The following is a 23,353-nucleotide window of genomic DNA, read 5'->3' on the forward strand; positions in this document are numbered from 1 at the left end:
TTTAGATGGGGTCATTGTAAGTTATCTTCCGTTCCAGAGCCCTCTGGACTAGAATCAACATCAAGGAGGGCCTCTTTATTGGTGAAAGTTGAGCTGAGAGTTAGACTCTGTCGAGGCTTCACAGGCGCAAGTTCATTTAATTTGATGTTCTCATTTCTGACTAGAATAGTCTTGTCCATGTTCTCTTCACTGTGCCTCGAGACGACGGCATCGAATACATCTAGTTTCGGAGGCAAGGTTCCACTTTCAAATAGGTATTTGGCTAGATAAGAAACGCAAATGTTGGTCAAGAATGAGGTAACCATGGAGAGCGTTTTAAAGGGGAATCTCTGATTGTATATACCATTCTTGTCAGAGTAATAACCAGGGTAGAAGATTAGGGGCTGCAAGTACAGATATGGCTCCCCTCCAGTGATTCTCAGGAAAAGTCCAAAAATGTAACCTGCAACAGCCCCGTAAGTGTTGGTTCCTTTGATGAAGAGGACACAGAGCAGCTGTGGGAAGATGATGATGTAGACGAGGTCAGAGCTCAGGTACCAGAGCCCATACACCGTCTTCGTCAGCAAGGCCATGGCTGTTGCAGATGCTCCAAACACAAACACCGTGATCCTCATGACCCACACAATTTCTTTGTCTGATGCCTGTGAGGAATCAGTGCAGGGTCAGCTTGGCAAACAATGTGCTGGCTCTTTAAGTGATGAACAGGATAAATGTCTACGCTTTAAAAACTGATCTTATGCAGCCCCCCCCCAGGTTCAAAGCTGGTGTAACCTATGGCACTTGGGTACGAGAGCTTCTTGTACCATATGAACGAAGTGAGACTATGGAGCCTTTCTCTGAATGGACAGGCACAAACTGAGATGACCTAAGGTCAGATGTCACACATAAACTATGGCAAGGTAAGATCTCACTTACCCACATGAGGCACTGGGAATATGACCACCTTTAAGGCTTGTCTTTTGTAAGAGTCCTACCATTTTTAAAGATAACTACTTTTTTGGTGCCTTAAACCAGGTATTTTTAGGGAATTCCCTTGGTAAAACATCAATGGGCCATTTTATTTTTCTGAATTGCATTTGTATGCAAACACGTGTGTGTAAAGGCATATGCTATGGTGCTTATGAGGAGGTCAGAAGACAATTTACAAGAGTCAGTTCTGACTATGTGGGTTCCAGGGATGGAACTTGGGTCACCAAGCTTGGTGGCAAGCACATTCTCCCTACTGAGCCATCTCATTGGCTCCAGTGGACTTACTTTTGCTGACTATGACCTAAGAAACCCGATGAGAAGCCAAGCTTTATATGATAGAGAAACACTCTTGAGAGGGATTCATTGTCCCCCAAGGACCACAGTAGCAAACTGTCCTAGAACCATTTGGCTCCATAAAGAAAATCTGTATGCTAGAGGTATCCTTCAGAATTCAAAGACCACAGCAAAAATAGTGTGAAGTAGCTCACCATGACTTATGGCTACCAGAACTCTCTAGGACCCTAGCATATTTAATCAGATTAAATGATTTTCTAAAATTTTTGAAGCTGTATTTTCTTTCACCAGAAAGACAAGAAGTTTAAGATATAGTAAAATGGCAGTCTCTTATGAAATAGTTACACCAACATGTTCCCTTTAGTGTGAAAATAAACAATAGCATGCATTGCTATGATTCATTTGCAGGATAAATAAATTCACTACATTTAAATATGTATATTCAACCAAATATAAGGGCTGGATTGCAATATAGACTCAATGTATATACACAGATTGAGTATCCTTTATCCAAAATGCCTGAGAGCTTAAGTGTTTTATATCCAGAGGGGTTTATTTTTATATTTTGTAATATTTGCATGTTCATAATGAGATACCTTAGAAAGGAAACTCAAGTTTAAAACAGAAAACAATTTACATTTCATATATACCTTGTAGGTATGGGATGAAGGTAATTTTGTAAATGAAACAAGGTTTCATAGTATGGCACCTCCCACTTGTGACATCTAGCTGATTTTCAAAATGATTGGGATTTGGGAACATTCCAAATTTGCCATTTCAGCTGATAGAGATTTACCCTGTAATGGTTTTATATAAATATATATATATATATTATATTTGTTTATATATTATATATATAATATATATTACAGCAAATGCAGTGGTAATAATGACAGATTAGAAGGCTGGTCTTACATTTTGTCTGAAGGAAAGCTGGTAGATATTGCGAGCAAACATGGAACTCGCAGACAGGATGGAAGAGTCGGCTGAGGACATCACAGCGGCAGAAACAGCCCCAAGCCCAAAGAAGGAAATGTACACAGGGCAGAGGTACTGCAGCACGATCGGGAGAATCATGTCTCCTTCCTCCTTGGTCTTGGGATCTGGAAACCCATATGCAGTCTGGTTCCAGTCTGCGGAGCAGAAACAACCATCACAACTGAGAGTCTCTGTGTCGTCTACTGAGGTGGGAAGTCCATATGCTGGTCATGTAAGATGTCCGACCTGCCTGGCTCCTGTGTGTGTTGATAGCATTCAGGCTTAGTCACACCTGCTGGGCCCTGGCACACAGATATTCTTTGTGTGCAGTGGGGCATACTTAGAATCACAGAAAACAAACTTTCCTAAACCAAACATTTCCTTTAGACCACTTGGAACTGAATGAATGCCTACAGTTCATTCTGTGAGGCCCAGGGACCTGTGCACACACAGAGATCACAGCAGATTTTTTTTTCCCACTCACCCTTTTCCTAAAGATACTGTAACAGCCTCTGAAGATAATGTAACAGCCTTGGAGCTGCTTTTGAGTTAATTTTCTCCCAAGCAATTCTATCTTACAGAGGGTTTTCTTTAGGAGGAAGGGGGCAGCTTCTTTTCATTCATGAGGCTCAGGTTTCTTGGAGGTCTTCGAATTTGGTCTAATAGAATGACTTAAAAATTTCAGTTTATATTTGAATACACTGCTTCCACTTTGTTAATGTGTGTGTGTGTGTGTGTGTGTGTGTGTGTGTGTGTACATGTGTGCCCATGCATGTACAGCACTCAACTCAGCTATAGCATACTAGTATGGAGGTCAAAAGACAATCTGTAGAAGTCAGTTCACTCCTTCTACCGTTGGTTCCAAGGATGGAACTTGGGTTACCAAGTTCAGTGTCAAGTGTCTTTACCCTTGGGCCATCTCACTGCCCCTGTGTTGTCTGGTTTGGTTGCAGCCTGTGTTGAAGAAGACAAGGGACTCGGATATGTACATTAGTTAGCTTCTTTGATACTTGGTGATCTTCCTTAATGTTGTAATGTCAGGACCAAGCAGTAGTGGGTTCCTTGGATGATGCCATTCCCCCACTTCCCATTATAGTCATCATTAAAGCCATGGCCATATTCTAATAGGGCTAATGCTGCAACTGAGGGAGTTACTAAAGATCATTACCAAGAGTGTACACTAAATCCAAGAAAACAGTAGGCTGTATGCTGGTTTTGTTACCCTGCTTACACCTGCATAAACACACAGAGGAGGTGACCGAAGCAAATCACAGTTTCTTTTTACAGAAGCAGACACTGATGAGGACCTTTGCCAATGTTTTTATCATTTAGTTATTGTTTTATGTCATGTATGAATGTGGAAGGGGAAGATTATGGTACAAATCATGACTTCTGTTTTAAAAACTAAAATCGAAATAAACCAAAATAATTCAATAAATGCCATTACTTTTATGAGACAACAGGGTGAATGATGAACACGTTCAAATCTGTCTTAATTACCTCTGCTTAGAGAATGCTTCTCAATATGGGTTAATATTACATATTTTCACTCCACATGCTGAAAACTGCCTCCTAATCACACTTAAAACAGCTGTAACATAGTTCTGAAGTTCATAAAATGCTCGATTGACCACACATCTCAGCCTCTGCCATTATGCTTTTATAATCTTGTGTTTGTCCCTCCCCTGGGTCTTTGAAACCCCTATCCTCAAGGTGATGTTATTGATAGTAGGCAGGGAGGTGATTAGGATGCAAAGGTAGAGCCCTCCTGACCGTGGTCAGTGTCCTTACAGGGGATCTTGCTTCCTCTTTCTACCATGGGAAAAACATGAGAGACAGGAATGATTAAGTTCAAGAAAATTAAAGACAAGACTTCAGAAATGTTTCATAGAAGCCAACAGGGAAATAAACATTTTATATTGCTTTTTTTGTTGTCTTAGCATTTTGTTTATCTTTACCAATATATTTACTGCTTAGTTTCTGCAGGGAAAATAAATATCCCTCTGGGTGAGTCAACTATTGAAAATAGAAGGCTAAAATCTCAAGTTCACAGTGGTCTGTGGAGACCAAATATGATCAGGATTGTCTCCTAAGCCAGTGGCTTGCAATTGCTGCTTTTCTTTGTTTCACCAGGTATCTGTAGAAAGTTTTCAGTGTCCATTTTTACCATTTGTAGTTAGACGCACCATGGAGTAGCCAAAAATGGAGTGGTATTTTTAAGTCCCTCCCCATCCCTCAGGTTATATACTGTGTGAATCACAGTTGATCTTCTATTTGACAGAATACAGTTGCTGATACACCAAAGTTGGGTGTTTCCAAATGTTTCATCATTGAGTGAGCAACAGAAACCAAGTAGAGATCATGGAACTAGAATTCCATTTGCTGAATGATGTAACAAAGGCATAGTAGGGCCATGCAGAAAGAATTCATTTACTGTGGAGGGGGGGGGCGAAATGGGATGTGAGATAGAGAGATCAGCCTTTCGGGATTTGGGACACGACCTTGCAAATGTGACAAGGTGCAGGAGGCTTACCTGTGGAGGCTCCAATGGCTCCTATGCATATGGCAGGTAGAGCCATCACCAGGCACCCAAACGCTGCAAGGAAGGACAGCACCTGGGCGTAGGTGGCTGAGGATGAAGAGAGAACCCTCTGGAAGTAGGCTTGCCACGGGATTCCACCCAGCATCTGCACGAGAACCCAGGGATTCAGAGTAAGCCAAATGAAGGAGGAGGCAAAGGAGAGGGTTCTCTTTTAGGAGCTTTGTAATACTGCATCAATCAACTGCATTTAGAATAGTTTTAGTAGAGATGTGAAGTATAGAACACACTCCACAGATGACAAATCCCAACTGCTGCCACTGTGCTTGCTGAGTTGTGAAGTTTGGGCCACTTCCACATTTCTCAGGTTAAATTCTGGTCTTCTGGTTGAAGGAATCCGTGTCATTATTGCCTCTGGGTGAATTCATTGTATCATGAAAATGGAGTCAGCATGAATCTAGTTAGTATCCTTGTTAATAAAACAAAAGAGCAATAAAAAAAAAGTGAAGGGAGGTTAATTGTCTTTTCTACTAAGTAAGGATACAGCAAAAATGTGTTGTCTATGAAGGACCAGCCCATACCAAGCACAGTCTGCCAGTGCCTCAGTTCTGGACTTTGGTTGGTTCCAAGCCAACAAGTAGCTTGTTAAAACATCCAGAGAATATCAATGTGTGCCAATGGTGATTTTTTTATTAGACACTGGAGTCCCTTTGTGACTATGCTAGACGGTCTTGTCTTTTCCTTAATTTATCTGCTTTTAGTGCCTTAAAATTATACAGAAGTCTTCAGTTTATATTGGGATGGAAATTCCAATATAAATTTAAAAAAATGCATTGAAATTCTGAAGGTATGTGATGAAATCAGAATCATGCAGCCCAATAATGTCTATAGACATTGAGCATGTTGTGGGTATGAGAGTGGAGTGGAAAGACACTGTTTTCACACTTCTCTGGGAGAATCAATGCACTGTGGCATTTTACTAAGGGGAGTGTGCCCAAAGCTCAATGACGCCTTAAAGGGAGTATCAGAACTTTTGCCTATATTCATTTTTTACCGAATACCTTACTGTGTTGTGGTTTTTCAATTAAATGACATATATGTTAGCACAGAGTTTGTAAATAATTGGCAAATGTTCATAGGTACACCAGAAGTATGCTGAAAATTTTCACTAAAGACACAAAATCGAAAAGATTGGTGGCATTAAACTGCAGTATAATTGGCTACAAGACATCTGCATGGAAACCAAACTGAGAAACAATTATTTGGGAGTTGAGAGATAAGGAGATAAGTGGATGCCTACATATTTATCAGGAAAGCCTACAGAAATGACATCTGAGTTGGACCTTTAGGAAGATGAGAGTCCCTCGAAGAGATGTTAATATGAAAAAGAGTAAAAACACCATGATATCCAGGTACTGTGAGACCACTGCACACATCATCATGATACCCAAGCAGCTGTGGGACCACTGCACACATCATCATGATACCCAGGCAGCTGTGGGACCACTGCATATATCACCAATACCCAGGCAGCTGTGGGTCCACCACATATATGATATTAATAGAGTTCAGGGTATGAGTAGTGGTCAGAGAGGAGCTTGGAAGATTATTTATTGACTGTCCCCTGCAGTACTGACACTTTTCCTGCTGTCAGATGGATGGAAAGCTGGTATTCAGTAAGTAGCACACAAATGAGGGAATAGACAATGAGCTTGCTATGTTGCCCTGTGTCTTTCTTTCAGGGATTTAACTCTGGGGTGGCTGTCTTATTTATATTTACTTCATCTTGCCAAGCACAGTTCCTGATATACTGAATCCAGGGCACTTTCCCTTCCTGTACAAGTCACACATATTCAAAAGTATAAACAAATAGTTAAAAAATAAATCATAAAATCCATAATTCCATTCCTCAAGTATATCATCTTCCAAAAACATTTTCTTTATTTAAACCTGTATATTAGTATGTCATTAATATCTCCCATGCCTGTAAATGATATGAATTTATGCACTTTTAGATACATAATAACCATCCTGAACATTCCTAGTTTTTAAGTAAAGTAAAATCTGGCTATGTTTTCAAAGAGACAGGTTTACATGCTGAAAACCTGACCCCAATCTGATGGTATTTGGAACTGAATTAGGCTTTGGGGGACATAATCAGATGATAAGAGTGGAGTTATTCCAAAAGGGATTTGTGACCTTTAAATTATGTACTTATTTTTCACTCCATGGGAGGGCACAGTCAGAAGTTAGCATCCTAGAACCTGAGGAGAACCCTTGGCAGAACCCACTTATGTTGGCTTCCTGACCACAGACTCTACTGCTAGTGTGTGGAAAAATAAATTTCTGTAAGTGGTGCTTTGTTGTGGTAGCCCTATTGATGAAGACAGGATAGTTTGGAGAATGTGTGTAGAAGAACGACAATGAGAAACCAAGGTAATGAGGCTTTAGGTGCAATGTAGAGCCAATTAGGGATGGTAGGGCTGAGAAAGGCCTCCAGTGCCATTAGCAGGACTTAGGAAGCATGTTAAAATAGAGATGTGTGAAAAATAACCAGGAGATCAAAGATCATCAGGATGACAACCCAAAGCTTATTTCTAGACTTTCTCCTTCCACTCAACGTACGCTATTTAATTTCTACTTGTCAAGTAATTGGGATCATGAGTCTGTCTAAGAACTGGATATAATGTTTTGTTTTATGGATGAGTCTTATGAGAACTTCAATGTGTTATGGGAGAAAGGACCAGGAGATTCTATTGCTCTGCTTTAATTCCTAGCTCAGCACAAGGTTGATAGTCAACAAGATGCCTGCTTCTGCCTTTCATCATTCCATGTAACTATAAACACACTGGCAGGCAGTGTCATTTCACATCTCACTCTTTATATTTATAAATATAAAGTACACCAGGAAAAAGAAAGCCAAGGAGTTATCTTCACAATTTTTAGGAGGGAAACCACTATTGGAAACACACTTTTCCCCAAGTTTTCATGCCTTTTATTGGGAAATTCTTACTGGGAAAAATGCACCCACTCTGAGGGTTGAGAAATTGCTAGTACTCAGCAAAGTGTCACACACATAAACTCATAAAATACTATCCATTCTCTAAAGAAGAAATAAAAATAACCAATTTCCCCTTCACTGTGCTACAAGAAATAACCAGATAATAATCAGATGTGATGTGTTATTTTCATATATAATCTCTTTAGTTAGCAGAGGCATAAAATCTGGTAGAGTTTGCATAGTTTTCCACACTTCCTCAGCCTGCACTCTGCCACAATTTCCCCCATGTCCTTCTCTGATAGGGCTGTCACACCAGGGTTCTATGTGTTTTAAGCCACCTCTACCTCTTGAGGACTCCTCTTGTGGAGCAACTCCCTAGTGATGCTTCCCAACTTATCTCATGCACTGAGTGCCTTAGACATGAGGCTCCAGCCTTGCAAGACAGGAGTCAATTCATATACGGCCATGAATCAGCAGTTGAAGCTTTAAGTATACATGTGAAAAATCCTAAAAATGTCTTTGATTTTATGAACAATTAGACCACATTTCTCAGATCACAGTGTCACTTACCAACAACAGAAAATTATCAAGCCAGGTGTAGACTTCAATTGGTTCAATGGTTCCCAGCCAGGGACTCTGGTATTTGGTGTGTACAGCAGTGAATCCAATGTCGGTGACTGCAGGATGTGACAGGGCGAAGGGCACACTGATCCACTGGAACAAAGAGTGACATTGGAGCATTAGCTATGAGCTTAACTGTCCTAGATATGCACAAGTCATGTTCCTAGTTCATCTTTCTCAGAGCTGGCGCAGCTTGATAGTTTCTCTTTCTCAGACAGAGAAGGATCTAAAATTATGTTCTCTATAAAATGCCATGAAATAGGGGTTTAAAAAAACATGAAAAAAACCACATTGACTACTCATGTGTTTGACGATATTGGATCATATAAATCATAGGAGCAGTCAGCTGAATCTTTAGGGAAAAAAAGCATTCCATCACACACAGACACACACACACACACACACACACACACACACACACACACACACACGCACATTTTAGTTTTCTGTGAATTGGTCAAAGATATACATCATTAATATGATAGGGAAAGAGGTGATTGAAAGATGTGTCACACATTGGTAGAGAGGGACAGAGCTGAAGGCGTCAGGGGGAAATGAGACAAGAAGTGTCCACACACTATTCAACTTATGGCAAGCTTTGTGGAGTGAAACCAATGTGAGCCAAAAATGCTTTTAACCCACAGGACCTACCAAACACTACTGCTCAGCAATAAAGAACACTGAACTATGTTGGTTGTTTCCCTGTGTGGTTGTGTGGTGGACTTGGAACTGCAGTTGTCTGTCACTGCTGAGAATCAGAGAGGGTTGAGCTGAGTTTTTCAAGTGCAGGAAAAGAGGCAATTTCAAACTTCAAATAGAGTTTTCTTTTGATTGTGCTTGGCTTTTGGACCATTATAAAGTCAAATATCCTAAATGGAAATATCAATTAAAATATCATTTACATAATGGTGTGTGTAAGTGTGTGTGTGTGTGTGTGTGTGTGTGTGTGTGTGTGTGTGTTTGTGTGTGTGTTCAGATTTGTTGGGCAACAAGGTTTGCTTGTAGAGGGGTGGCTTCTGGAAATTAGAGACAAAGACAGACTCAAGAAGAAAACCCTGAGTTTCAAGCTAAAGGATTTTAATTTTGTTTTGTAGGTAACTGGAAGATCGAGGACATTCTCTAAAGCTTGACAAATATTTAGATTTAATGTCATGGATATTAATAATGTGTTTCAACACAGAAACAAATAGGAGTGCCACAAGTGGTCTCTTCTACCTCCTGACAAAGGTCTGAAGACCAACAGAGACACTGGCAATTGAAAGATGTTAGTAAGAACAGGGAGGTAGAGTCAACAGCCTCTGAGTTAGAACAGAGAACAGAAGTCAGAAAGGGAAAACTAAGCGAACCGAGTGTTCAGTTTCAGATCTCCAAGGATGATTACAAAACCCACAGAATCATGGAGTATGAGAAGGTATGGTTAAAGTATAGACTGATTATACATGCTTGTATAGGAACTAAAGCGGGAAAATAAACTATATTTAGACAGACAATTCTATAGTGCTTTAATTAAGAAACCCATAAGTATGTAGTATTCTTTACTGAATAAAACACACATGATCTTATTTAACCAAGGAATAGAAAGACTAGTTAACCCACATAATTATCCACTAAGTTATGCCTTATGGCCAAAAAATTTCCAACATATATCCCTACATAGGTTTGCCCTTGCACTCCTACACCAACACATTTGACTCATGAGTCTGTGTGGCTTAAGTTCTGGTCTCATGCAAAGCAAAGAGGCAGGATATATATCATTGGTAGACAGATTCATCCCCTGGGGTTGGGCTTCTTGAGATAACAAGTGCATCAATTATGAGAGCTGCCATCACCACACTGACCTCGCCTCTGACACTCCTGGAGAACCGATTTTGTGTTCTCTGCTTTGTTTATGGGTGGTTATAATGATCCTGAGTAAAAACCAGAATTCTGCACATCCACTTAATTTGGGCAATTTAAAAATAAGGAGTGGGAATTCCTGAGCAAATTAAATTTTCTCAAATTTAATTTTACAATGTGTGAATGGCACTTTACAACACAAACAGTGTCTAGGAGATGAATGAGAAATGCAGGTTTTGTGACTAGATGGGAATTAATATTTACTGTGTAAGTCAGATTGCAGTCAATGGATTCTTCTGGGACATTGTTATTGATGATACAAAGTTACAATAAGAAGTTATGAGAGTCATTTTTTTCATCTCCAAACATGGAGGGTAAAAACTAAAATAGTCATTAGAGATTTTTACTATAAGAAAAATAAATAACAGAGAAGAAAATCAGGATATTTTGATCCTGACTGGGAAAGTGAGTACACATGCTTTCTTTGTGGCTCTGCATAAGGATAGCTTGACATGATGCTTGTATTTAAAGAGACTGTGTACATGGACCCATATCAGCCCATGACATAGAATGAGCACACATTTGTATTTATTCTTCTTCTATATGAATTAGGTGTTGTATACTATCATAAATGTAATTGTTATTTTGCATTTTAAGGTTTGAGGGTGCAAAGTGTCAAAAGTAGACTAGAATGTATTTAACATGCCCAGAGTGCTTTCACTGTCGTCCTGATGTTACTCATGCTTCATGGTGATTGTATTCTTTACCTAATAAGAGGAGTGTGATCTGATTTACCTAAGAATAATAGAAATAGTAAATCTTGCTAATCCCTTATGTAAGTAATCCCCTCATTTTTAGATCCCTGCCATAGCTTCCATGTCCTGCCAGTCACCCTATAGTAACTAACAGAAGATGAGAAGTGTTTTGTCCACATTACCACTGAATTAATTTTGCTCATGAGAAGAAAGTGTTGCCACTGAATACCAAAGTGGGTCACTAGTAAATTTGATCCAAACTAATAGAGGTGGAAAGCAGGACGCAGATATTTGTAGCAGTGAGAGTTAGGGCATCCCTTTCTGTCAAACACTAACAAAAATAACCAGGGCTTTTGATTTAGCCAGTTCATAGAGAAAAAATTAGTATTTCAAATAATATTAAATCTACTATTTTCATGATGGAAATCATATATCCACTGATTTTTTTCTAATTTACAATAAATATTAATTTTTAGCAGGGAGGGAAGGAGGAAGGGAGGGAAGAAAGGAGGGAGGGAGAAAGGGAGGAGAGGAGGGAGGGAGGGAGGGAGAGAGAGGGGGGAGGGAGGGAGAGAGGAAGGAGATAAAATATGAGGGTGGTGTCACTTACCAGTCCTATAAAGATGCAGAAGAGTTGCACAACATCAGTATACGCCACAGAGTAGAGCCCGCCCACCAGGGTGTAAAGAATGGCAATGAGTGCAGAGACTATGACCGATGCGTTCACATCCACATCAATGATCACGCTGATGGTGGCTCCTAGAAGGAAATGACCGGGCATCTCAGTGGTCAAGGAACACACGTGATTCTGCCTCCAAAGTGAAGTCACAGCAGATATGTCCCAGGGGCTTGTAAGGTATACAGGATGACACCAGTGGAAAAGAACTGTTGTACGGAAATTTTTAAGCCTTAATTAAGTAAATCAAATGCATCTCTCTACATACAGCAGGATACACTTGTAGTTGGTGTTTTGCTAGTTAATCTATGTAAGGCATATCTAAAACACATGACAACAGAACAACTAGAAATATGGATAAATACAACTCCATCCTCAGAACTTGCAATGCTTTGACTGTATGAAATTCTGACTTACTTAAACATGTACAGCAGACCTCCTTACATCCATAAGAAGTCTTTCTGAGAGGCATGCGCACCCTTTTCTGTAATTTACAGTCAATTCTTATTTATATTTTGCCTTCTGCTAGCCCCCAATAACAGACAAACCCTACAAGATGCCAAACAACTCGGTCAAATTTATAGGAGAAAATAATAAAATTGGTAAATGGAGTTATCATTTCTTTTCTTTCTCAAAGTCTCCAGAGATCTCTTTAAATTGTTTCGTTGGTAAACATGTGCCTTCTACTCAGAACATACTGAGAATCTCGGCTTTGAAAAATCATAGTTTAGGGATCAGTGGTTAAGAGCATATTTTGCTCTTACAGAGGACCCTGGTTCAGTTCCCAGCACCCAAACGGTGGCTCACAACCATCCATAACTAAAGGTCCAGGAGATCTGACACTCTCTTCTGACTTTCATCAGCACCAGGCACACAGTGCACATACATACATACATTCCGGAAAAATAGTCAAACACACAAAATAAACGAATCTAAAATAAAAAAGAGAAAACTCATAGTTTTAGTAGCTTTCGTCTTCAATATTTTTGCTTTCTTGCCTTATGGCATTGTTTGTTGGTGCCTGTCTTTCCACTGAGAATTTTATGAATGGGCAGTTTGGAACACTGCTGTCTCTTCCTACTCCTTAACAGGAAAGCTCATAGTGTATACCAAATACCAGGGAGAAACATGCATTATTTAAAGAGCAACTCAGGCTGTTCTAAAACAGCAATACAAAATACTTTAAGCTTTGACCATGTTAATAGAACAATTTCCTTGAGTAAAAAGAGCAATATAATAAAGACCTATTACTCAAGTACAAAAGAGGTCAATTATTTATTAGTGCTTTTAACAAATGGTGGAAATATTGTATGGACATTTAATAGGGTGTTTTTTTCTTTTTCTGAAGTTTGTTTTCCATGTTGGAATTTTTATTGCCAATCTCTGTCACTCTTTTGGTGAAGTTTTCTGCTTTCATAACATTTCCAAGTTATAATGCCATAATTATAAGCAATTTAATCACAGGCAAAGTGATTAACTAGTCTTTGGAGATGCTACTTTGGTTGCAACTCATTGACTTTAGAGCAGTCATCTGACTTTCTATCAAAACTATATTTTGGTTGATGTTTTTCTCTGAAAATATTTTCTATATGATTACATTAATTGTAGTAAGGAAAAACTGCATCTACCAACCTGTTGATGTAAAGTTATGAAACAAATCATTGAATTTAGCTACTAGAAATACAAGCACACATTTCATTCAAGCATCCTAAGGTGTTATCAACAATTTTGATTCATTCCTGACTCAAAATTGTGATGAGCCGGGCAGTGGTTGTACACGCCTTTAATTCCAGCACTCCGGAGGCAGAGGCAGGCAGATCTCTGTGGGTTTGAGGCCAGCCTGTCTACAGAGTGAGATCCAGGACAGGCACCAAAACTACACAGAGAAACCTTGTCTCGTAAAACAAACAAACAAACAAACAAACAAACAAAATTATAACCAGACATAGCCTGGTAGCACCAGGCTGGTATTAACTGGTATTGACTGGTATTGGCTGGTATCCCAGTGGAGTATTATTCAGCAATTTAATGTCAAATCAGAGGACACAGTAAGCAAGGAAGAAGATGTAGCAGAAGTCACATGATCCAGAGAACTTTCACAATGTCAGTGTTACCCATCCAGTGACTGATGCACTGTTTCACGAGGCCCACAAGTCTTGCTTAATGTAGTAAACAGAACGTGAGAAGGATAAATGTTTGCGTAATGTCTGGAAGAGGTTATTTAGGAAAGAAAAGTGAGAGAATACCAGACAAAGAAGTGATGGTATAGGTGAAACCTGTGAATGCAACCATCCTCAAGGGGTGCTGTGGAGCTACTTACGCCTGGTCTGTACAGTGAGAATGATCTCTTTGATAGCTATATTACCTTAAATAAATGTTTATTGTAATTACAGAGAAAAGATTCTCCTATGTTTTCATTCCCCATGCCCATTCATAGTGAGGTGGAAATGAATACAGATAGAGTTTATATTTGTTCTTAAGTGTCCCAAGATTATTTCTTACAAACACTACTTTTGAAATATAGCCAGCAATTATACCTAAAGAACAGAGGCAATAACTTTATAATACACATACACTGCTAGAATGTAGATTTCTACCAAGGGCAGTAAGTAGCACATGTATATTTGTTGCTTATAGTGCATGTGTGTGTGTGTGTGTGTGTGTGTGTGTGTGTCTATCTGTTACTTCATATGTGTGTCTATACAGAGAGACTGTTAACATGTTTTCATACATCCTGAAATATAGACAAACATAGACGAACATCTATCTAATTACATCTAAGTACAGAGTTTATCTGCTGTTGTTTTGTATTTGTAAAATGCCATAGAAATTCCAGCTCATTAATTCTATTCGCCTTTCAGGACTGTTGTTCAGGATCTCTATTCAGCCAGAGTGAGCATTTTGTATTCTGTTATTCAGCCCACTCCTTCCTGTCATACCTCAGCAGGTAGGCTGTTCTTAAACCTGAAATTTCTAATGCCAAAACCCGTGGCAAACAAAATTCCCTTGTTTCTCAGCTAATGAGAGTGAGGTTGTGGGGACTGTTCTTTTTGTACATTATGTCATTAGACTTTAAGTTGTCCAGCACAGGGGAGTGACATTTTTCACTGAGTTATTGGTGTATTTTATGAACTAGCAAACTGTCTTCCTTTTCTCACTATTACTTCTTTCCTTCCATAGTTAGAGATCAAGAACATGACCTCATATCATATAGGCATTTGAGAGGATAGGGTGACAAAGTAGGTGTGAACTAATCTCAGATAGTACAGAGGCTATCTATATAAGATAATACTGGAACCAAGAGACAAATTCGCGGTCTGGCATATGTAACACAGAAGGAAATTTCTTTTGCTCTAACCACCTAGCACCTGGCTGTAGACTTAAGCCTTTCCCTTTCACTTGGAGAAGAGATGGTAATCCTGTGTAGGAGAGTGCCCGGGGCGTGGCCACCTTGCCCATTGAAGAGGGCTGTGGGGGTCCAACTCTGCAGCTGCTCACTAGCTCCACACTCAGTGGGTTGGGACAGGCCTGTCTTTGATCTAAAGGCAGTGGATTGAGACTGAAGATCTTCTATAGTCCCACTGAAAACACAGGAGAGAGTCCAAAGCCCTGGCAACTGGATTTGTAAATTGTCAGAGGCAAGATGGAAGGGTCACCCTTGTGGAGGAGAAATTGTTGAGGGGCAGGATGAGGAGGAAACAAAGGCTCTGTCATGTCTATAGATTCTGTTGAAAATTTTGGTTTTAAAAGAAAAGAGGGTGATGAAGCCTGAATTTCAAAAGAGTTGGCTACCAGAGGAGAGCAGAATCGCAAGGAGGGAGAGCTCTGCACTGACTCCAGTCAGGAAGGACTGGCTGAGGCAGGCAAGAGGGACAGGTGGACAGAGATGAGGAAGGTGATTGACAACCAGGAGAGGGACTGAACAGTTAAGAATGGTCCAAGGGCTGAGGTGAGACTGTCAGAATGCAAGTAATGCAGCACACAGCTTCTCCAGGGTTTGCGTCTCCAGTTGCCTCAACAGCCTTAGGCTGTTCACATTTTAGAAACCAGCCATGGTTGTTTTCACCTCCAAATCTGCATCTCCAAGAGTAGACATAGGGGAAGAGAAGCTGGGGACTGAAAACTTCCTAAGTTAAACAAAACGCCCTCAAACTTGTGAGAGAATCAATCCTTGCTGTGTTCTATCATCCTCAGTTTTACCATTAATTGACCATAGTATTATGCTTCCACAAAAATTTCTTTTGACATGTCAAGTTAGATGGCTCTGCTTGAATGCCTGTCAGTTTTGTTTAAAGGCCACGAGGTTCCATTTCTCTGCAAATGTTATTTACTGTTGGTACTCTAACATTGTTTTGTATCTGTTTTCAATATCTTATGTAACAGTATTACTACTTTTAAAAATCTTTAATGGATTTAGTTTTGCCTACCTTTATCAGTTTTAGCATGGCAGTCATTAGAAGGAAAAACAGGAAGAGATAAAGTGTGCTCACAGAAGTGAAAATAGTTACTGGGGGGAATAAAGGTAAACAAATTTATTAAATTTATTTAAGACCAAAGATTCCTCTTAATCTTTGGCTCATGAACATTTTTTTTAAGTTCTTGTTCAAACTGTACCTTTTAATTGTGCTTACTTAACTTAATTAAGTTGTGCTTAATTGTGTTCTAAGTCTAAGTGTCATACAAAAGCAACTCCTGAACTTCATAACTCATGGCCACACTGTAATGATGGGAATCAGGTTTAAGACAAATGAAGCCGAGATTAGCTTTACCTCTACAGCCGTGCTTTCCTAAGTACAGAATTTCTATTGAGAGTTTATAAGAATAAATATGGATCTGGACAGGTTTTTTGAAGATTTTTCTTAAGAGGCCAAATTCTACATTCAGGAATTGGAGACCCAGTAGAACCATCTTCTTTAAACCTTACCTAATGCAGAGAAAATTGCTGCAGCCCAGAACATCTCTCCCATCAGTGCAGGGATGAACAGCAGCCCACCCATGCGCTTTCCGTAGATCTGCTGAAATGGGTCTAACATGGTCACATATCCCTTGGAACGCATAGGTTTTGCAAAGAACAGACCGCCTGAAACGAACAAGCACTTGTGAAAACAAAGTCGCAATAGATACCTTTTTACTATGTATCTTCCCCCCCTCGGCCCCCCAGGAAAGTGAATCTTTAAGATATCCATATGCATTAAGAAACCTATTTTACATGTCCTACCAAGAAATATTTAGCAACCTAATGTAAATTCCTTAGTACATCTAACACTGCTGTGTCCAATGGGCAACTGGATAACATAAATGAAGCATGTGAATTGAAAGACATGGACCAGGTCACTGTGCATTAAAATACTTTGATGCATTTGTGTCACACAATCCAACATTTAGACACTTTGAGTAAGTACAAAATCCAATAAAAGCATTTTTGTATAGCAGGCACTCTCTTAAATAATATTCAAACTTTTAAGTAGTTTCACTTACCAAAAGGAACAAAGGGGCAATGCGGTTGATTAGGTTTTAATGATACATCCATACTCTTTTTTGAAAGAAATAAATCACAGTTGTTTAAGAAATTCACTGTTCTAGTGGCCATAAGATCAAAGAAGTTTTCACACAATCAGGAGATTAAGCATCAGTGTTGCTACATAACAATTTCTGGTAATTGCTACTTAGAAATTTTCTCCACAATAGTTGTTCACGTCATTTGACTTATTATTTGTACTTTATGCTGAGTACTGAATGAGTCACTGGGATCTCAACACCCACTTACCTAAAATCAGACTCAGAGAATATCCAATGGGTGCCTGAGCCCATGCTAGACCACAGCCTGGTCCATAAACTGCTTCAGCTGTCCCATTGATGTAACCTCCTCCAACCCAGGTGGCTGAAATGGAACAAACAACGGGGTTATAACACTCCCTTCACCTGCTGTGGCCTGAGCCTAACTGTCCAACACAGTGGCCACTGGCTTCATGTGGCCATAAACTATTCCGTTAGATGTGGGTTTTTTTTTTTCCGGATATATAAAACTTCTGTAGCACAATTACTGAATGAAAGCAGTTAAAGAACTAAAGAAAACAGGCTTTGCCTAAGCTAACTCAAGCCAAAACTGACTGACAAGCTAGTACGTTTCCTCATGATAACAAATATGATTCATTTTTATTATAATATTTTATTAATTCTTTGAGAATTACATATAATTAATTTTTGTCATATTAAGCCCTAATACCCTTCCCTAATGCTTCTCAGACCCATAATACTTGTTCTTTCTGGAAAGAACAAAGTTAACAGAACTCTAAGGTTTTGTAGTTTATGTACTTCTAAGAGTATAACAAAGATTCACAGTGATCCATGTGCACAGTATATGTGGGGTGATGAAGGTCCCAGGCTCTTAATACTCTTATCAGACAGGAGACTGAATCATCCCATTAAGAATGCAACATAAAAGAATACATCTCTATGTATAGAAAGCTTGTCTATACCACTAGGATATGATTGGCTGTTTTCGTGCCAGAATTTGTTCCTCTATTCATCCAACAGGCAAAGAAGAATGTGCTGGGATTAACATTATTTAAGTGTGTGTGTGTGTGTGTGTGTGTGTGTGTGTGTGTGTGTGTAACAACAATTAAAGAAAAAAGAAGCCATGCATTTGAAAGAGAACAAGGAAGGGGGCATGGGAATGTTTGGAGTGAGGAAAGTGGAAGGGAGAAATGATATAATCCGATAATTGTAATACAATCTCAAAAATAAGAGAAAAAAAACATTAACTTAGAAGACCTTCCTGATTAGAAATTTTAGGTACATTTAATGTGAAATGTAGGCACTAAATCCTGAAGGGAGCAGGAAATGTGTAGCAGCCACTCCCATCTTCACACAAGCTTTTCACACCTGGTGTGCAGACAACTACGGCTGCCATTCATTGATGTTCTCATTCTAAACCCTGTTGAAATTTTAGAATTTTTCTGCTCTGTCCAGCACATGGAGTATGTAACAAGGAGCAGAAGAAATCTGTGTTTACAAGGTTCAGAACCTGAGACTTCATCTTCAAGCTAAGATGGCTGAAAGGAATACCTTGGCGCAGAATGAAGATGGCTCCAAGATCTTAGGAGCACAAAGCTCGTTAGCAATTGCTTTTCACCGTGTGGCATCGCAGTCCCTCTCCTAAAATCAAATCTGTGCCTGAGTGATTTCATTTATTATGATATAAAACTAAAAACTTGGTCACTTACCATAATTAAAGTCTTGCCATTTTTTATTGGCTTAGTCATTTCTCAGCCACAATTTGTTCCCCGCATTTACATATATTTGTGTCAAATAGAGAGCAAGAACACGAATTCTTTTAAACTATATGTTTTTAAAGAATCTACATATTCACTCTCTATTTCTTATGAAATGCATGCAAGCAGCCTGAATCTGGTGAGGCTTAAATAATGTGGTTCAAATTTTAAATGAGTGGTCATTATTGATTAATAGTCTTCTGAGCTTGGAGAAAGAACTGTTAACATGTTAGCTAGACTATGATAACACTTTATAAGAAACAGCCTCATTTGACTATTTTACATACTTTAATGGTGTGCCATATTTTTAAAAAATTGCATATGATGAAATAACAAATTCTGCAACAATGTATGACTATATGAAATAGATTATTATAGTGTAGTAGAATGGTATAATAATCAGCAGTGAATAAAATGCTTAGACATTCAACAGCTCCTTTATTCTTATGATTTTTGGAAACAAAATGTTTTTCTAAATAGACATAGCACACCAGTGAGAGAGCTGCACACAGCACAACATGGAGAGATCTTGAGTGTAGTCAGCTTGGCCCTGATCTTTGCTAACTAATCAACTCCGGAGATACCCTTAACTCTGAACCTTTCACAGGGTCTGCTGTACAGAGCACATGAATCCGTCTATAGTTGTTGAGAGTATGCCTGAATTCATAAAGGGAATACTTGACAGATAAAAATCTACAATCCATATAGGATAGTGTTTATTTCAGATAGCCAAAATGAAAGCGTTCAGAACATGGAGACCACCTTATGAGATAGTTATGTCCCTAGATGACACACAGGGTAAACTGTCTTTAAATAGCCTTCTGCACAGAAATGGATATTTTATTTGGTTATGATTCCTAGTAAGATATTTTTCTAATGAGATGTCAAGAGTTCCAGCTAGAGTAGATTATGGTCACAGGTGTTAAATATTCACTAAGCAAGGCTCAGACCTAAGGGTTACCAATCATCTACAAGACATAAGTTTATATTGTTTTCTGAATTATTTTCAGTGATCAAGACAAATATGAAAAACTAAAGAAATCACTCTGAGTTCAAAGGAAGAAAGATCAAGGCCCCTCCTAACACAAAGAAAATTATAAAGGAAGAAAAATGCAGATGCTGGCGTGTGGATTTCTTTGGGTACACACCCTGACTTTTCCCTTTCTATACCAAGGATCCAGGAAAGCTTCCTTTTAGTGTTGTAGGCTGCTTCCTTTAAGGAAAATGGTTATTAAGTGAGCAGGTGGGCATCTGACAGGCATTAATTAGATTGGAATTGTAGTACCTCTAAAATAATTTACTCAGGCTAAAAAGTTCAACTAGTTAGTATTCATTTATCATTTAAGAGAACTCAGTCACAACCCCATGCTTGTATTAATGGATGCATTGAGACACCATGACGTTAAACCACAGATTCACAACTTGAAAGACTATGACTCTGCATTCCTGCACCCCTTTGTTTTTACAGTTCCCACCCACTGACCAGTTAAGAGACTATTTGTTTTGCTAGTATTTAGTCCAGTGATTTATTGTTAAATTCATTTTTCGTCAAGTACTATTGAGATTAAACCTTTTTCTTTTAAATTAAATACAAAATTACTTTAAACTATAGTCATCATGGGCTGAAAGAACTCCAAAGGACAAAGAGCAATGTTTGCTTTCTTACTCAGAGCACAAGCCAGCAGGAGAAGCAGGCATGGGATCACCTACCTGTCATGGTAAAGCCACCAACCAACAAACCAATGTCTCGACCCCCGACGATGATGGCTTCGCTGCGCTCTTCTGCATTGCCGCTGTTTTTGGTTTTCCAGGCAGCCCATATTCCAACCAGAAATATAAGGAGGTAGAACAGGATGATAGCCACCAGTCCTTCTACATGGAAAGCCATTTTTATTTAAGGTAATGTGCAGGAACTTCCACAGTAGGTTACTTCATCAAGCCTTCTGTAGAGAATACAGCAATGCATTATTAAGCAGCCAAGCACTATGCCTACACAGGCTGCCAAGAATAAGCAGCTGGCTCCAGACATCCCTTAAAAAAAAAAAAAAAAAAAAAAGCCTGCATTGAAATTCCTGTGAAACTAGTCGTGGCCAACAAGTGTCCACTACACTGATCTGCTTCTACTGAATAAGTTAATGCTTTGAATTTTGAAGAAACAGGGGGGGAAAAAAAGGAATGAACATAAACACAATTATAATAATTTTTGTATTTTATAAGTTCTTTCAAGTTAAAATTAAGTCTGATTTATATTATAACTCCTTCTGTCAAGAGATCATTTGCTATTATTCCTGTATTTGCCTTTTGAAACTAAGTCGATATTTCATAACTGTTTATTAATTTAAATGTATCCTAAAGGAATACTCTAATAACATGCGTGTGTGTGTGTGTGTGTGTGTGTGTGTGTGTGTGTGTGTGTTCGTTATTCATCCGCTACTTATCCTTTCAGACGACTTCAGGAAACAGGTCCAAAAGTAACCCAATATGCTGGGGGTGGGGCAGGGTGGTACTAGGAAAATTTATTTAAAATGCATCAGCTGTGGTTTAATTTACTAAGGATGTGTTCGTTGTTTAAATGAATGACCCTCGGCCCTCTCAATCTTCCTTTGTCCTCAGTTCATATCATGCCCCACCCCACCCCCCTACCCCCGGCCGCCCCTTCCTGGTCTCTATGAGAAAAGGATTTAAAATAAGGTAAGTCTAAACCACAGTCACGGATAGGAAGAGCGAAGAGCGAAGCGAAGAGGACAGGTGTCAAGTTCTAAATTAAAGATTCATCTTATGGAATTCTTGTTCTTTCATTCCGCGCTCTACCTGGGATATTCCCTGCACCCAGTTCACGCGCTTAAGTTTCTGTGGGAGCCTGCGCTTTGCAAGTGGGTGGTGAGGCACTGGATGCAAGCCCTCACCTCCGGGATACAAGGGAGCTGGGACCCCGAGGGCTCTGCCTTTGTGAGCGCAGAGCCACCAAATTCCCCCTCCACCCAAACTCCCTGGCGCTCAGCTGCCCTGGTCCCCTGCGCCCCGGGTCTCCAAAACCCAGAGAGTCTGCAGCCGCAGGCAGCCCGAGAGCCACAAGTGCCTTTCAGCTGAGCAGAGGGGTGCATCCCCACCAGGCAGAGTCCGTCCCTCCTCTCAGGCCCCCGAGGGCGCGGCCACAGCTCTTGTTCTGGGCTCTTACCTGGGCGTCACCCGGAGCTGCTCTGGGGGTCCGGGCGCCCCCTGATCCCGCGGCTGTGCGGGGCAGCGAGGGAGGGAGGCTCGGGATGAGTGGAGGGGGTCGATGGGGAGCCCGGCGAGGGCTGCGAGGGGCAAGGCGATCGATCGGAGTATTGGGAAAAGTCTCTATATAAGCGTGGCGGGCGGGGGCGATCGTCAGAGCTCTGGAGACGGACGTCAGAGCAAAGTGGTGCTGGGCGGGAGCTGCGGACTGTGCCCTAGCGTGGCGCCGGGTACAAGGGAGAAGCCTGGCTCAAAGCCAGCACTTGCCCAAGTCCATGTTCCCATCCCAAGTCAAGTCACCTGCTCCTCTAGAATGGAGGGCTCCAGACCCTAAGGTCGTTCCCAAGTCTAATTGCCGACTTTTTCTATCCCCCTGGGGTGCAAAAGACAGCGATGGACTCAGAGGATTTCACTTGGAGATAGAGTGGAGGCTTCTCAGACCTGCCTTCAGGTGTCTCCAGGAAAGCTCTGTCTGGGCAGTTGACCCCCGCCCCCTCCTCCTGTCTTATGTGGGCCTCAGTGGGGGTGATTTCAAGCCCTTGTTGATGGGCTTCACATAGAGGACTTGTTCAGAAGGTTTAGACTAGACAGTGTTTTCCCTTTTCTTTTATATCCATACTCCCTTCACTTAAAAATTGGGTTACAACAAAAGTCTCTCACAGTTGCATAAATGTTGTTTAAAACAAAGTTGGTGTGTATACCCTGGAAACATCGTTTCTAGCCAAGGAAGCCAGGTGCATCTTTGCTTAAATATTATATACTAGTTTTACAAAAGCACTCAGCCTATCACTTCATCTACAGCTTTAGTGCACACCTATATATCCGGTATTTTATGACTGGATTGCTTGTATGTCTGTTATGCCTGTCTGTAGACGTCTTTATCTTGTAATAGCTGCACATACTGTAGACAGAGATAGCTGCACATCATTTTAAGTGTATGCGTGTTGCAGGAGGGTTGTTATGGAGAGGGTATGAGAAAAAGAATAAAACACTGAAAGCCACAAAGTCTCAGCCCTGGGGCCACATTCTCACTTCTTTCTACATCCCACCAAGCCAGTCTATTAAACAGTGAAACAGTGCATATGATAGTTAATGGGGTAAACTCAATACTTAGCTGCTATCCACCTCTCTAGGCCAAGCTGCAGATCAGCAACCATCCTAGACTGGATTTAGAAAAGGTCTTTCAGATGT

The 23,353-nt window shown here is 40.1% G+C and overlaps 1 protein-coding gene across 1 annotated transcript; it reads right to left on the reverse strand.

Annotated features, from left to right (window-relative positions):
• Positions 1–11: 11 nt before the first annotated feature.
• Positions 12–20,831, reverse strand: Slc5a7 (solute carrier family 5 member 7). The gene is made up of 8 exons (XM_059243968.1): positions 20,654–20,831; positions 17,437–17,550; positions 16,594–16,749; positions 11,604–11,752; positions 8,352–8,495; positions 4,775–4,928; positions 2,179–2,396; positions 12–641 (listed from the first exon to the last, which is right to left on the reverse strand). Exons 1-8 carry the CDS (start codon positions 20,829–20,831, stop codon positions 12–14), a joined length of 1,743 nt encoding a protein of 580 aa, XP_059099951.1.
• Positions 20,832–23,353: the final 2,522 nt, after the last annotated feature.

This window comes from Peromyscus eremicus, chromosome 16_21, assembly GCF_949786415.1.
Source record: "Peromyscus eremicus chromosome 16_21, PerEre_H2_v1, whole genome shotgun sequence".
Taxonomy (NCBI): Eukaryota; Metazoa; Chordata; class Mammalia; order Rodentia; family Cricetidae; genus Peromyscus; species Peromyscus eremicus.